This window comes from Cetorhinus maximus, chromosome 13 (genome assembly GCF_964194155.1).
Source record: "Cetorhinus maximus chromosome 13, sCetMax3.hap1.1, whole genome shotgun sequence".
Taxonomy (NCBI): domain Eukaryota; kingdom Metazoa; phylum Chordata; class Chondrichthyes; order Lamniformes; family Cetorhinidae; genus Cetorhinus; species Cetorhinus maximus.
This window is the reverse complement of record NC_135891.1, coordinates 7,209,610-7,225,761: the sequence shown is the minus strand read 5'-3', so window position 1 is coordinate 7,225,761 and position 16,152 is coordinate 7,209,610. Positions and strand designations below refer to the sequence as shown.

Genomic DNA, 16,152 nt, shown 5'->3' with positions numbered 1-16,152 from the left:
TGATCCTTCTCAAGTCTGAACCTGTAACTCCTGGGAGCTGTCCAAATTCAAGACCTCCTGGCAACTCTCACACACACTCATGTGCAATTTCCTCCCATTTGTGCAGAGGTGAAATGGTGCGATCTTAGGTAGCATCAAAATGACAGACATTTTCATTTGGAGGAAGCCTATGTGGATGGTACTTGCTCTCCGGGGAGCTATCTACTTCAATACAATTTCCTTGTGCCCTTTAATAATTTCACACTAATTGCCTCAAAATGTCTCCAAATGACTCAAGTTTGAACAGTCACTTGTTATAAAGTATAATTCCATATTATAATAAAGCTCTGGCATTAAATAATTCCAACTCTTGCCATGCTAATTCGGAATTCAAAGTGCTCTTTACTCTGCAGCTACTCCCAGGACTGGAAAAGAAAATCATCCATTTACAAATCCCTCCATGGCCTCAATCCTCCCTGCTCCAACCCCACAACTTTTTAAATAGCTCATCACTCCATCACTACCTATAAATGGCTGGGCTCCAAGCTCAGGAATTTTCTCCCTAAACTGCTATTTCTCGCCCCTCTCCCTTATATATTACTACCTCCTTAAATCAAAGCATTTGGTCACCTGTCCTAATCTACGCAGCTCAGTGACAAAATTTTTTGTTTGAAAATGCTCCCGTGAAGCATCTTGTGACATTTACTACGTTTAAAAAAAAACAGGTGCTATATAAATGCATGCTGAGTGTTTTCTACTGCACCAGAACATTTTTGTTTCCGACACCATGCTAACACGGCTATGAACAATCGTAGTTGCAAACTCTTTATTGACCGTTACTGATGTGCAAGTTGAGAGCTATGCATTGGCAGTAGTACAGCGACTGGTAGTTAAATAAAGAAGTCCAATCAGACAGGCTGGGGATGGGTAGAATGGACAGTTAGGATCCATATGCCCAAAACAGCAGGAAATTAAAAAAAAGGGGATAAAATGTTAGCCCCTGCTGAGAAAACCCATCAAAAACAAGTCAACAAAATTTCATTTCATTACAACTCAGCAGCCCAGCTTATTAAAAGTAGCGAAAATATGGCCTAGATCACATCGAGACAAAGTTACCTCTTGGGTAGCAGGAGCAGCAGGGTGTGTCAAATCTCATTGGTTCTGCTGTCAGTATGGGGCAGCTATTTAACACAAAAAAACAACATCTGACCTGAAATAACTGCGGCCAGGGTCTGTACCCAGCCACAACAGATGGAGGCAGGTTTGATGGCAGAGGGGAAGGAATTAATGACTGTGATAGTGTCCTCAGAGCACCATTAATCTTAATCAGCAGGCAGTGCATTCAACAGCCAAAAAACAACATGTTAAAGGGGTCGAAAGTTGCTAATAAAGCCAGTTGGGGATTAATAGACTTGTGTAGGCTCCTGGATCCACAACTTCTTTTCTAACAACAAAAACTAGGTTGCATACCTTCAGTACATCTAAAGGCTTTCAAATATATTTTTTAAAAACCTGGTTTTGGCATTCCTAGGTGAGCTGGCACTGCAAGGGAAGCCAGTTTAGAGATTTAAATATGCCACTCATGGCATCTCTTCACACCAAACTGTGCTCCCTGGTGGATCAAAGACCAAAGGATGGCCTCAAGTTCTTGGAAGTAGCACTGCCATGGTGCTGGGGGTGTTACACTCTGTCCAAGTCTCTTCGGCAGTCAAGAGGGGAGTGGAGGGGGGGAAAATTTGCTCTTTGCACCTTTCACAACTGCAAGATATCTCCAAGCAGTTGGCGTGTAGTAATTATTATAATGTAGCAGCCAATTTGTGCACATTTCTTCATTTTCTAACTTTTCAGTGTTGGTTGAAAGTTCCTTGGTGGCCTTGGTCATTAAGAGACAACAGAATTCCACCTCAACTCTTGCCCCGGTTATGCACTACAAATGTGACAAAAAAGCCTTTTTGTAGCCAAAGGGTCAATGAGGCCTTCAAACACTGTTCCTGAGTGAGAAAAAAAAACTTGGCTGTCATTCTGATTTCCTTTGTTTTGCTCGACAATGGTTTCTACATTCATATTATTTACACTTGAAACAGAAGACAATGGTGGGGGCTGGGAGGGAAAGAGAGACAGACAGTGACTCCCAGGCAGAGTTTAAAAGCCTCTGCCATGCACTGAGGCGGGGTGGTTTAAGAGGCTCAAGTTCTATACACAGTCTCCAACTCGTTTGCCTCAAGAATAAAGTTTCTTTCTGGAACGCATTAAAATCAAGGGCTCGAGATTTAGATTGTGTTTCCCACCTCTTACTCCTCCCTCCCTCCCCCACCCCAACCCTACATCCACTGGAGATATCAAGCACCTGAGGCACAACCTGCAGCCCCAGCTGATCTGTACACTGAACAGAATGGTCAGTGTCCCTCAGCCAACATCACTACAAACAAGCTATCCAGTTGTTATCACACAGCTGCTTCTGAGAACTGGCTATATGCAAGTTGGCTACTATTGTTTCCGGCATTGCAAGTGATGACTGCATTGGCTGTAAAACGCTTTGGCGAGTCTGAAGGTTAAGAAGTTGATCTCATGGCCTCTGGGGGGAACCAACAGCAAAAAAAAAGGGCCCCCATGTGATTCAGCTCAATAGCACACGCGTGCCTCCCCCAGAAAACACAAGCAAAATCTCTTCAATTTAGAAGCCACTGGAGCACCCCTGTATTTTCCATTATGTAAAGCAAAGAGGTAGAGGTGCTGGATTAACAATAACATCACAACAATTAAAAATTGTTAGAAAGATTTGCTGCGCAATTTAATGAATTCTGCTGCATTGCCGTCCGGTAAAGGAATGTTTTGCAGCCACTCCCTGTTCTGAAGGGGAACTTTGATACCGAATGAAACAGAAAAGGTCAAGGCTGGTCTCAGGAGGGTGTGGGGTTCAGGCCCGAGGGCCTGAGTACAGGAGAAACTGGACTGGGTATTTTGGCACCGTCACAGGAGGAAGAAAAATGTTTTAAAGCCTCAAGATAGAAAAGGTTTACTTACAAATCGGTTATTCCTTGTGGAGTGAAGATTTGCAATAACTCAAGTCAGCCTCTCGTTGGTAATAAAGGGCAGGCTATAGAAGCATTAACATTGTGTGGGATTTCTGTTAAAGGGGCATCCCACCATTAGATCCATCTTCTGAAGGCTTACACAGTCATCCTACCTTTTTTTGTCCTCTCCGAGAGGCTATTCTTTTGCATTTTCCAGTCTAGGTAGTCAGCTGATCCACTGTGAGAGGCAGCACAATACAAACCAGATTCTGCCCTCGCCAGACTACATGTAGTAAGTACACTGGCTGATTTGTCCCCATCTGCCCTAACCCAGGGGTACAGTTCTGACCAGGCTGAGAACAACTAGCTCAAGAAATGGGTAGGGTCAACAAATAGATCCCTCAATCCAAGAGAGCAAGAGCAAATTAAAAGAACTGCTTACGAGAACAATGATGTTAATGGTAGCAATAGAGGCACAGATCACCTATTCTATACATAAGTCATTTTAACTAGGTAATAAAATGTCAAAGTTACAAAGACTTCTCTCAAACCATTCAATAGAATTTTATCTGCTCAGAGAAAACCACAGCCTTCAGATCACAAGACCTCAACATCCTAGTTCAAAGTGCTTATCAAAGCAGCTAAGCATCAACATGCAACGGGCTTTCCAATTGAAAACACCCCTTTGGATTGCAGACTATGTTTAATCTAGGGGGACTGCATTCCATTTGATTCTGTAAATAGCACCAAGCCTCACCGATAGTAGCAGTTTAAAAAGGGGTCAGTGAGTCCACCAAAGAGAAAAAAAAACTTGCCATCTAGAGGAGGAGGGAGAGAGAGGGGGGGGAAAAAGCGTAGGGGAGAAACTGATCTACTCCTATATGAAACATGGGATTCATCTTATCCGACATTGCAGTCTCCTTCTGAAGCAAGGCTCTTCAATTACAAAATTATCTGCTTGAGCCTAGTTTTACGAAGCTAATCACAGTGTGACATGCCACCCACCTTGGCAATGACTCAAGTTTCATGCCAAGAAAGCAAAAACATTTCATAGAATGGTCACAAGACAGAAAGAGGCCATGCAGCCCATTGTGTCCATGCCAGCCCTCTGCTAGAGCAACTCAGTTAGCCCCACCAGAGTAAACATCCCAGTAGAACTGGTCAATGGGGCTTTCAATGTCAGCCTAGTGTCAACCACGCTGCCACAGGGGTATCAAACTACTGGGACAGGCACAACATCAACAAGCCTTAGCAATTCACTACACAATAGGTTGTAGAGTACACTGATGTCCACTGTTCTTTGGTGGGCAGCTCTCACCTCTGGGTCAGAAGGCCATGGGTTCCATTTCCACTGCAGAAACTGGAGCACATATAATCCATGCTAAAACTCCAGTGCAGGACAGAGGTAAGTGCTGCACTGCCTGAGGGGCCTTCTTTGGAATGGGACGTTAAACCCAAGCCCTGCCTGCCCCCTATCAACTGGATCAAAAAGAGACAATGGTGCTAAGTTCAAAGAAAAGCAGGGGAAATTTGAGGTGGTCTGTCCAATATTTATCCCTCAGCCAGTAGTTTGGTCATTTACCTCAGTGCTGTTTGTGGCACCTTAATGTGGACAAAAACCAGATATAGCATTTCCCTGCATTACAAAAGTGATTGATCTTTTGCAAAAATGTATGACCTCAAGCCTTATACTTTGTTACTCTCCACAGATGCTGACTGGCCTACCAGCATTTCCTTTTTATATATTTCAAAGCACTTAATTGGCTGTAAAGCACTTCAAGGCATCCTGAAAAAGTATTATATAATGCAAATCATTTCTTTGAAGTTAGTAAACAATGGATCAAGAGAGACACCGCTCCTCTCCAACATCAACCATACCTCAGGTAAACAACAAGGAAACTGTCTTTATATAGCATCTTTCACTGCCTCAGAACATCCCAAAGACTGACAAGTCAATGAAGCTCTGCATCGCAGAAAGCCACCACACATCTGTTGTGCCTCAATAGGTTGTGACCACAAAACAAGTGGGAAAATACAGCCAAATGTGCATAGTCACACAAGAGTAGATCACAAGTTCAGCTTTGGCCAACATTTGATAGGGTTGGTGGTAGCAGCGCTGACTGGGTTCTGCACCCAGGAGTAGTAGGGGAGGGGGAAAGGTTAGCCTGGGATTCTGCTACTCATCACTATCTGTTACTGCAACTCCTTGCAGAATTAATGTTTAGGCAACGACAGAGCCAGGTTTGGAAGCCTGTCAGGTAGCAGCTTACAGGTGAAGTAGTGTTCACCTGGGCCACTTTCCCCTGCTTCCAATTTTTAAATCAGCCGCATTCTTTTGGGCAAGAGGATTAAAGGCGCCTGGAAAGATGGCAGGCAAATAGAGTTAAGATACAGATCAGTTGTGATCTAATTGAACAGTGGAATAGCTTGAGGGGCTGAAACCTCCTGTGCCCATTCACACATGTTGTGTTCTGAGTGTATTTGAGATTTCTCATTATGTCACATAGTAATCAATCTTTGAACAGTCTTGTTTTCTATTCTATTGTTCTATTTACACACTCATTTACCCTCTTCTCTTTAAAAAAAAAAGGAAGGCTGCTTAAATGTAATATCTTCCAGTTCTCATAAAAGGTCTATTCCCAAACTGCTAAACCCTTTCACTGTTCCCTCCATGGATGGCACTTGGGTTGGTTGGCAAGAATTGCCAGTTATGGCAGCACAGCAGATGGTAAATGCCGAGCTGCTCAAATCCCAGTGGGAAACCTGAAACAGCTGCCACAACTCTTTTGCAATTTGCATTTTATTTTGAGACGCATGCCTTGACTTCAGTAGTAAACCACGTCTCGGTGGACTCCTTTTTTTTTTACAAAAAAGTCATTAAAAGATTTTAAGCACATACATAGGTCTGTCCTCTAATTAATCTGACCCCCAGTTACACCTCCATTAAGGCAACAGTAAAATAAAATAGATTTCAACAGATCCAAGCAAAGCGCACAACACCCTGGGCAGTGATATTCAAAGTGAGTTTTTAGCTTCGGTTCCTTGATGCCCAGAGGCTTTTCACACTTGCCTTAGATCTTAGAATGCCTTCCCCCTTACGTGTAACCCCATCTCCGTTGTGCATGTTTCTCCCTTTTTAAATGTAACTCCCATTGTTCCAAGACGTCTTTGCAACTTTACTTTTCTCATAATATTAATCTTTTCATAGTACTCATATTATCAGTAACCTTTGGGGAAAGATAAATATAGTTTCACTTAGCCTCTTTTGGCTAGGTGTAACACCTTAGCATCTTTTTGAAATTCACTACTCTGGTTTATCTAAAAAAAAAATGCAAATGTTCCTCACACCTCACATTCTAAATTTTCAACCGCTTATGTATTTAGCATTTCAAACTTAACTTCCCTTTTGGTAACTCAAAAGCTCCAAACCAGCTGCCTCCAATTCAATTCAATCTCCTGCACACAGAGAAACTAACCCAAATCCCACTGTTAACCTACCTCTACAGTAAAATCAATATTATGAAAATGATTATGTTTTTAAATGACAGTGCAGTTTAGTCACTGATCAGGAGGAGGAGCCTTTGAGGCATTCTGAGGAGTTCCCAATGTTGTGTAGAAGGCACTACACACAAGTGCAGCTACCCTCAAAGATCCAGGCTCATTTCCACTGTAGATACCAATGCCCACAGAACCCCTTCAGGAGGACAGTGGAAAGTACTTAGTCATTTCAAGATGGAATTCAAACGCACTCTGCCAAACATCTGAAAGCAAGGTCACGCCATGCAATGTAACCCTTTCTGAGTCAATGTCTCTGTACCAGGCTCAGTGCTCCTTTTGCCAACCATTATTGCTACAATCTTTCACTTTGAACTGTACAAAAACAAGTTGACCTTAACCCCATCCCATCGACTCAGAAGTGGCCCTTTCCGCCTGGCTCTGTCAGCCAGAGCATTGTTTTAAAATACACCCATGGAGGACTACAAAAACACCCCACGACTAAAAAAAAAAAGCTGATGCATAAACACGCATTTCTGCAATGCTCATGTTACAGTAGTTTAGACCCTTTGGCCACAGAAATTAGTTCAATTGGAGGATAAAATGCTTTCACTGAACAAGGGGGAAACTGGTGTCTCATCACCAAGTGGCAGGCACACTCTGCAAGCTGCTAAATGCTCCCAAGGATCCCACAGTAAAAACTCTTTACCATCCCAAACTTGTATCGATATAGCACCATTAACAGAACACACCATGGAACATAACCAGACAAGAGAAAAAAAAAGGGGGCACCGAGACACAAAGGAGATATTAGGACAGGCCACTAAAAGCATGATTAAAGACATAGGTTTCAAGCAACTCGTCACAGGAGGGGAGGGGGTTAGGGAGGAATTCCACAGCTTTGAGCGCAGAAGGCACATGGTGGCAAGATAACAATCAATGTTACATGAATGGCTATTTCAACACTTGCATCAATATTTTCAGATGATATGAAATTTGGAAAATGTAGTAAACATTGAGGAAGAGAATATGGGCAGGCTGGCAAAACGAGAGGACGCATGACAGATGAAACTCGGAATGAAACTTGTATATTTATGTCAGGAGTCTCTAAATAGAGTTGTAAAAAGGGCTGCATGGACAGAGACATGGGGTGCTTATGCACAAATCTTCAGACAGGGGGCATGTGCATAAAAGGCAGGAAATTTTGCTAAACCTACATAAAATACTAGTTTGGCCCCAGCTGGAGTAGTGTCCAAGTCTGGGTACCAGACTTTAGGGAGGACATGAAGGCTTTGGAGAGGGGGTTAGAGATTTATTAGAATGAATCCAGGGATAAGAAATGATAAACCGAAGAGGCTAGGGCTGCTCTCTTCAGAGCAGAAAAGACCAGATCTGATTAAAGTCAGATAGAGTTTGGATAGAGTGAGCAAAGAGGAACAGCCTCCAATGGCTGAAAGGGCAATAACCTGAGGGCACAGAGTTAAGGTGATTGGTAAAAGAACCCATGTTGACATGAGGAAAAAGGTTTTATGAAACACATGGGGACAGGATTTTACATTCCCGAAGTCAATGGGAGTTCAGAATGGCTTGCTGCATTTTACAGCCCTGACCCAACAGGGTTGTATAACTCCAGCCAGCCAAGGTTAGTATTTGGAATGCGCTGCTGGACAGATTTGATACTGGCTTTCAAAAAGGGAAATGGATAATTACTAGGAGAAAAAAAAAGTGAAAGAATATTGAGGGGAAGGGGTGTGTGTGTGTGTGTGTGTGTGTGTGTGTGTGAAGCAGAGGAGTGGGAATAACTGGGTTGCTCTTAGAGTTGGTGCAGGTTTCATTTGGCTAACTGGCCTCCTGGGCTGGGTGATCTACGCTCTCATAGGGGCTCGGGGGGGGCGGTGGGAATCACTTCCCCACGACCTGCCAACAGGAATTGGAGATGCTCAGTATCAGCCAATTAGATCAGTTGGACAGCGAGAGTTCACTTCACCAGAAGCAGGCATCACTGCATCTTCAATCTCATCTCTCCTATTCGGTTGCAATGGAACTCTAGGCTCATTAGTTTAGGATTCACTGTGCATTCATTTAGTTTCAGCCCCTCCATGAGGTTTTAAAACAAATATTCCTCAGGGAGCATGCCCAGCTGTTACACAAAGGGCCACTTTCAGCAAAGTTAGTTGCATTCATTATAAATGGAGACAATACAAGGATGGACCTTGGTCTGAATGCAATGGCCCATTAAGCCTTTTATCACTTTATTGCAGGGGAAGGTTATGTGAATTTTATCTGAAGCCTACATATGACCTACCCATGTCCTACTGCACTTTCAGTGTAACCTTTGTTCTTCAAGCGTCATGAAGCCTATATCCAATGCTGTTTGAGCATTGCATAGGGTGTTTTGGGAAGATGTCGATTTTTTTTGCCTGGTGTGTATGCAGACCAAGAACAAAATCTACTGGGATCACCATCTCTGGCAACCCAGATCAATGGAATAAGAGTTCACCCCTCCCAGCTGGTGCAAAGGGTCATGGCTCAAGAACACTCTTGAACTCATTCAGGGGGAGGTTGCATTCCAGAACTTGAGCACAAAAAAAAACCAAGGCTAATACTCCACTGCAGTACCGAGGGAGCACTGCACTGTCAGAGGCACCTTCTTTCAGATGAGATGTTTAACCAAGGTCCCACCTGCCTTTCTCAAATGGACATACAAGATCACATGACACTATTTTAAAGAGCAGGGAAGGTCTCCCCAGTGTCCTGGTCAATGATGTATCCTCAGATCAGAAAAGCGGTCAGGTCTTTATCATATTGCTGTCTGTGAAAGCTGGTGTGCAAATTGGATGCCACGTGTCCTGCATTACAGATGTAGAGTAATTTGAGACACCCCATGGTCATGAAAAAGTGTTATATAAATGCAAGTCTCTCTTTGAAGAAAGCACTCCAATTTCTGCAACACTAATATCACCACATTGCAGCTTCCATTGTCCAAGTTGTTTAAGTGCACCATTGTCTGTTTCATTCAAAAATGTTAAAAACAAAATTAAGAGTCTGATTGGAACATTTGGTCATCCTGCTTATTAGATAAACTTCAGAAAAAGACTAATCTGTGTCATGTGTAAGGTAAATCAGCATTTAAATTAATTCCATGTCCTGCAACTAGACTGATTATTAAAACTGATGTAATATAGAAATCATTAACAGCAGTCACAGGTTGGGAATTAATCCGAGGTGTAACAATCTACTGACAACATTGATACTTTGGCTGAACTGCTGATTGGATGCCTGTCTGCAATCCTCTGAAACCTGAGGAGGCCAATCAGCCCCTTTGGCCTGTTTCACCATTCAGTTAGAACATAGCGTATCTCAACTTCACCTGTCCGCCTTGGTTCCATAACCCATAATACCCTCAATTCTCAGTTTTGAGAGAGCGAGAGATTTATCAAATCCTTTAATCATCAGCTCACCCCTTTAATCTTCTATACTCGAGGGAATACAAGCTTAGTTTATCTCATAATTTAACTTAGCTCAGTGACATTCTGGCGAATCTGCTACCCTTTCAATACCCTCTACAGATCTGGTAAGTGATGGGCAGGTTGTTTTGCAAAATGATGTGTGCATTAGATATTCCTTCCGAAGCAAAGCTCTCCTCTGAAGTATGATTTACAAACAAAAAATTCCTGAGATTTACTTCGCTCTGTAAAAGAGGATGCCTTTTTACTAAATTCTTTAAAATAAAAAAAAATTAAAATCGGTATTTCAAAGGGAATGGAGTTTAAAAATAGGGAAGTCTTGCTAAAACTATACAAGGCACTAGTTAGACCACACCTAAAATACTGTGAACAGTTTCGGTCCCCTTATCTAAGGAAAGAAAGATATACTGGCATTGGAGGCAGTCCAGAGAAGGTTCACTAGGTTGATCCTGGGGATAGAGGGATATTCTTATGAGGAGAGGTTGAGCCCGTGCTCATTGGAGTTTAGAAGAATGAGAGGCGACCTTATTGAAACATATAAGATTCTTAGGGGGCTTGACAGGGTAGATGCTGAGAGGTTGTTTCCCCTTGTGGGAGAGTCTAGGACCAGGGGGCATAATCTCAGAGTAAGGGGGTCACCCATTTAAGAGAGGGATGAGGAGGAATTTCTTCTGAGAGTAGTGAATCTGTGGAATTCTTTACCGCAGAGGGCTGTAGAGGCTGGGTCATTAAGTATATTCAAGGCGGAGATAGACAGATTTTAAATCAGTAAGGGAATCAAAGGTTATGGAGAAAAGGAAAGTGCAGTAAGGATTATCAGATCAGCCATGATCTCATTGAATAGCAGAGCAGACTTGATGGGCCAAATGGCCTACTTCTGCTCCTATGTCTTATGGTCATAATGGCTGGATTGCAAAATGAATTCTTCTTGGTGCTGAAGCAGTTTTGTATGGCATCTCCAAGACACCCCAAAGCAAGCTCCTTCTTTCAGCTTCATGCACAGACACACAGAGGCAAACATTGGTTCTTGTGCACAGTGCCTTGCCAGAGGCATTAAGGGGTAGATTTACAATTCCACCACAGCACGGACTGGACAACAAAACCAAAACACAGCTACAATTACACAAAGAACCTCTGCAGTTTAGTTGCCCAACCTGCTTGGTCATTTCACTACAGTACTGTAAATCAGTGAAAAAAATTAGCTTCAAACCTCAGTTCCAAGACGATGACAAACAGAAGGTGGTTGAACTAAAAAAAAAGGCAAACAAACTCTTGCAACATCAAGAGTTCAGTCACAAGTAGTAAAGTCAAGGCTAGGGTACCAAATTCATCAAGTCTATGCGAAACATTGGCAATTCTGAATAAGCCAATACAGAACAGACCATAGAGGGGTGGGTTATGTATTGGTCACTAGATATCCTGTATGGTAGCAACTGATGCTGTTTTATAGTCTTGATTCTTTCCAATGCCATGGAAGTTAACAAACTAAAAAGATCATTGCCTTCATTAAAACAGGCCTTGATAAACTTTTCCTATGTGTTTGCCAAACACTGCAGCTAGGGGCTGTGATAAATGACATTCTTGCACATGGTAACAGTGAAAGTTACATTGTACCTCCCTACAGAACAGAGCCATGGCCTTTGTGTACAGTTTAAGAGGGGAAAAAAACCCTTTTAATTAAAACTTATTGGTTTACAAGAGCAATTTAGTAAGGGAATTTTTCCACTGAGGAGAAACAAACCCCAGGGTCTCTCAAGTAACCGTGACCTAACTTTTTAAACTGTAGGAATTCCTGAAATGTTTGCACATAGATGCTTTCGGCAAATCATTATGCAAAAAACAACAAAACACACTTGTCACTATATGGAATGCATGATAGGTCAGCTTTAGGCTGCACCATTCCAAAATAACATTCTTATCAAGACTTGGTAAAGAGCTTGAATAATTAAAACAACTTTTTTTTTAAAAAAAAAGTCTCACACGTTTATGAAAGACGAAGCCAAAGAAAGTTCCAGAAATCAAACAGAGAAGTGCAATCTTGATATTTGGTTCCAAATACAAGGCATTAGAGTTATATCACATATGGGTGATTATGTGTGGGGGGGTTATTCCCTGCCTCCTCCATGCTTCCTGGTAACAAGGCAAGTGAGCTCATCTAGAATACAACCTGGACTTGCTTTCCGTGCACGGTGGGCAACGCGGGGACTGGGGTGTTTTGTTGACCCCTTTAATCACATCTTAGTTTGATGTTTGTAAGGTTCCTTTGAAGTTTTTCCTTGATCTTACAGCTGACCTGACTTAGGGGCTGTGCTTGATTTCTCCCTTGTTTCTGTTCATTTAGTTTATTGTTTTGACTCGAAAAGAGTTACAACCTGGACTTTTTAAAGCAATGCAGGAGACGGCCATACAAACACCACTCTTAAGAAGGGGCATAACTCCAAGATGTAGTCAACAACACAGCCCTTTTCATAATTGGTCTTGAGAGTTATGAAGTCAAACAACCACCTTTTGAGAATCACTGCCCTGGCGATATTTATGACATTTTGACTTTCAGAGTTAATTTCCAATCTATTAACTTTTATCCATTCAGTGCCGCAGATTATATTGGAACATTACCAATCAATTTCTGTGAGTAAACCATTTTTCATTATCTACATCCCCATCTCATTTTCAAAATACTGAAAGGGAATAATTTAACTCATGGGTAAGAGCCGTCAGTAAAAATGCAGCCAGTAATTTTCCATGGGGTTATAATTTAACAATTGAAAAGGAGAAAATATTACAGGGCTGTGGGGAAAGAACAGCGGATCGGGACTAATTGGACAACCATGCTACTCGGTCAGCACAGACGTGATGAGCCAAATGATCTCCTCGGCTGACAGATTCTAATCACAGCAAATCTCTCGTTTCTGTTTTTGATCGAGAGGCTGTGATTTAGCTGGAGAAACCAAACACTTCAACAAAGTTCAGGATCAGCCCCCGAGTTACTTAGCCCAATGCACTCAAAACACTGCGCTGACCTGTACATTGGGAGAATTCAATGCAGGATTAACACGTGGCTGATAATGCTGGGGCAATAAAGTTTACACCGGGAGAGGGGAAGGAATATTCATTTGCGATTCAGCCTTCTTACAGTTGCCTTCAAAAACACTTATTGGAAAGACATTCAAAACCAAAACAAAAAAAAAAAAGGCTAATAGTACAAATGGTAATTATCATTTACCCTTCACACCAGTCCAAAGGGGCAATTATCACTAGCGGTAAAGAGATTTGGTGGGGGGGGCAAAGTGTTTCAGCAACCCGCACCCACCCCCTTTCGGGTTCAGTATTTTCACCCTTCTCCACTGCCCCACTCACCCACCCCACATTGGAAATTCGACTGAACCCCGGAGGATGAAAATCATTCAGTTGCAAGACCACCCCCCCCTCCCACCCAATGTCTTCTGGTCTCAAGAGTGCAGCGACTCAAGTTGTGTTGTAAGTCACGTTTCAGGTCCTGTGTGAAAACAGATACAGGGGGGCGGGGGCTAGAAAGCGAACAGACTCCAACCCAGGGAGGTATGTGTAAGCCCGCTTGTTGCCATTTCAATCGTTAAAAGTTGTGGAGAGAGAGATAGAGTCTGAAACATACCTCCGACTGTCGTTAAAGGAGGAATTTAACACCCCCTCCCTCCCTCCGAGTTAGTCCCAACTCAAGTGAGAGAGTAAAACAGATGCGGCTGAATCATGTCAAATGAACTGCAGAATTCACCCGAAGACACCGGTTTGCGTCTCATTAACTGACCCCCCTCCCCTTCTCGATCGGCGTTTAATTGTCCACATCAACAATAAAATAATAAATCGATCGAAAAGGTAAAAGATGTAGAGACCTCGAAACCGAAAAGAAAAAGGTCCCAGCAACTCGTGCCTTTAGCAGCCCAGGCGCTGGGATCCTGTCCTGAGGCTTTTATTTATATATTAAAATAAATAAAGAAAGGATTGATGTTTGAAAACAGTGGGTAAAGTTTAGATCTGTATAATTCTGGTACTTACCGTTTTAACTGAAGAAATGCCGCAGAGGGAAACGAGAAGCAGCGTAACTAGTGCCCAGAATCTCAACATTTTTGGAAGTTTCTCTGGACTTTAATGGGCTCCTGTTTTGTTTTTGTCCTCTCGCTCTCTGTCTGTGTCTAAAACCCGACTGGGTAGCGCTCTCTCTCTCTCTCTCTCTCGCAATCGGTTCTTATTGACTCCGACTCTCCCCTTCTCCTTCTCCTTCTTGGACGGGAGCGTTGGCCGAAACTTGCGAACTACAAATAAAAAACTTGCGAGCGAGTTTCTTGCGTCAATTTCCTTTGTCCCCCCCTGGATCGGGTGCGAAGTCACAGCCGGAGGTGGTGGGTGTGGGTGAGTTACACCGTGAAACTGACTCCGACAGCAAACTGGTTCTGCAGTGCCTCCCTGTGTAAGCCGCCTAGGTTTTTATACTGTGCTGCTCTGCGCTCTCTCTCTCTCTCCCCGCCTCCCGTCTGCAGCGTAATTTCCGCAAACTCTTGCTTTCCCCAATGTAACTAAAGCGGAGCTGGGGAAAACACAGAGAAAGCAGGCACGTCAGCACCCATCACTGGGGTGGGGAGGAACCCCCCCCTCTAGGCTTTGGAATCATTTTCAGCTTCTCGTATTCTTTCCTGCTTCACTTTCATTTGGGGTCTTAACAATTAAACTCAGGCGGAGGGGGGAGGAGGGGGGAAAGAGGGAGGGGGGGAAGAGGGAGGGGGGGAAGAGGAGGGGGGGAAGAGGAGGGGGGGAGAAGAGGAGGGGGGGAGAGAGGAGGGGGGGGAAGAGGAGGGGGGGGAAGAGGAGGGGGGGGAAAGAGGAGGGGGGGAAGAGGAGGGGGGGGAGAGGAGGTGAGAGGAGGGGGGGGAGAGGAGGTGAGAGGAGGGGGGGAGAGGAGGTGAGAGGAGGGGGGGAGAGGAGGTGAGAGGAGGGGGGAGAGGAGGTGAGAGGAGGGGGGGAGGAGGTGAGAGGAGGGGGGGGAGAGGAGGTGAGAGGAGGGGGGAGAGGAGGTGAGAGGAGGGGGGGGAGAGGAGGTGAGAGGAGGGGGGGGAGAGGAGGTGAGAGGAGGGGGGGGAGAGGAGGTGAGAGGAGGGGGGAGAGGAGGTGAGAGGAGTGGGGGGAGAGGAGGTGAGAGGAGGGGGGGAGAGGAGGTGAGAGGAGTGGGGGGAGAGGAGGTGAGAGGAGGGGGTGAGAGGAGGGGGGTGAGAGGAGGGGGGGAGAGGGGGTGAGAGGTGGGGAGGAGGGAGGGAGGAGGGGGTGAGAGGAGGGGGGGGTGGAGAGGAGGAGGGGGGTGAGGGAGAGGGGGGGGGGGTGAGAGGAGGGGGGGGAGGGGGGGGGGGGGAGGGTTGGGGGAGGGGGTGAAGGAGGCGGAGGGGGGTGGTGAGAGGAGAGAGGGGTGAGAGGAGGGGGTGAGGGGAGGAGGGGTGGGGGAGGGTGAGAGGAGGGGGGAAGGGGGTGAGAGGAGGGTGAGTGAGAGGGGAGGGGGAGGAGAGGAGAGAGAGGGGGGTTAAGAAGAGACCAAGGCCACCTGGGCCAGAGTAGGAAGTTCCATTTATAGACACGGAAAAGGAGGCGGATTTAATGGTTTGAAGTGTGTCCTTCCCGCAAACTAGCGGGAGAGGGCAGGGGAGAGGCGGGTCTCATGACCCAGCTTTGCCCATTCCGGGGCAGTGATCAGGAGGAAAGATTCCGATGAGCTCGTGCGTTATTTAGCGTCACAAGCGAATTGGGAATTCCCTCTCCCCTCACTGGCCCTTCAAAGCGACAGGAGGAGATTTCCAGAGTGTTAATAATTAAAGCGGAGATCCGAAATATAAACAGAAAGGGCGGGGCGGGAAACAACTCAGCGGCTCCGGGAGAGAGGGACATAGATACAGTTATTGGTCAGGATTTTACTGTCCACCTGGCGGGCGGGATTCTACTGCCCCCGTCCCCGTCCCGCCCGGCGGGATTCTACTGCTCCCCCATCCCGCCGGGCGGGCTGAATTCTACTGCTTCCCAGTCCCGCCCGGCGGGATTCTGCTGCCCCCGTCCCGCCGGGCGGGCTGGATTCTACTGCTTCCCAGTCCCGCCCGGCGGGATTCTGCTGCCCCCGTCCCGCCGGGCGGGCTGGATTCTACTGCCACCCCTGCCAGGTGGAATTCTACAGCCCCCCCCTACCC

At 45.0% G+C, this 16,152-nt stretch overlaps 1 protein-coding gene across 1 annotated transcript in view; it reads right to left on the bottom strand.

The window, feature by feature from the left end:
- Positions 1-14,433, bottom strand: part of sdc4 (syndecan 4) — a 30,492-nt gene extending 16,059 nt beyond the window's left edge. The window contains exon 1 of the mRNA XM_078554864.1: positions 13,988-14,433. Coding sequence (XP_078410990.1) covers positions 13,988-14,056 — 69 coding nt within the window. The 5' untranslated portion in view covers positions 14,057-14,433. The remainder of the gene's footprint in view (positions 1-13,987) is intronic.
- Between the last annotated feature and the right edge of the window lie 1,719 nt (positions 14,434-16,152).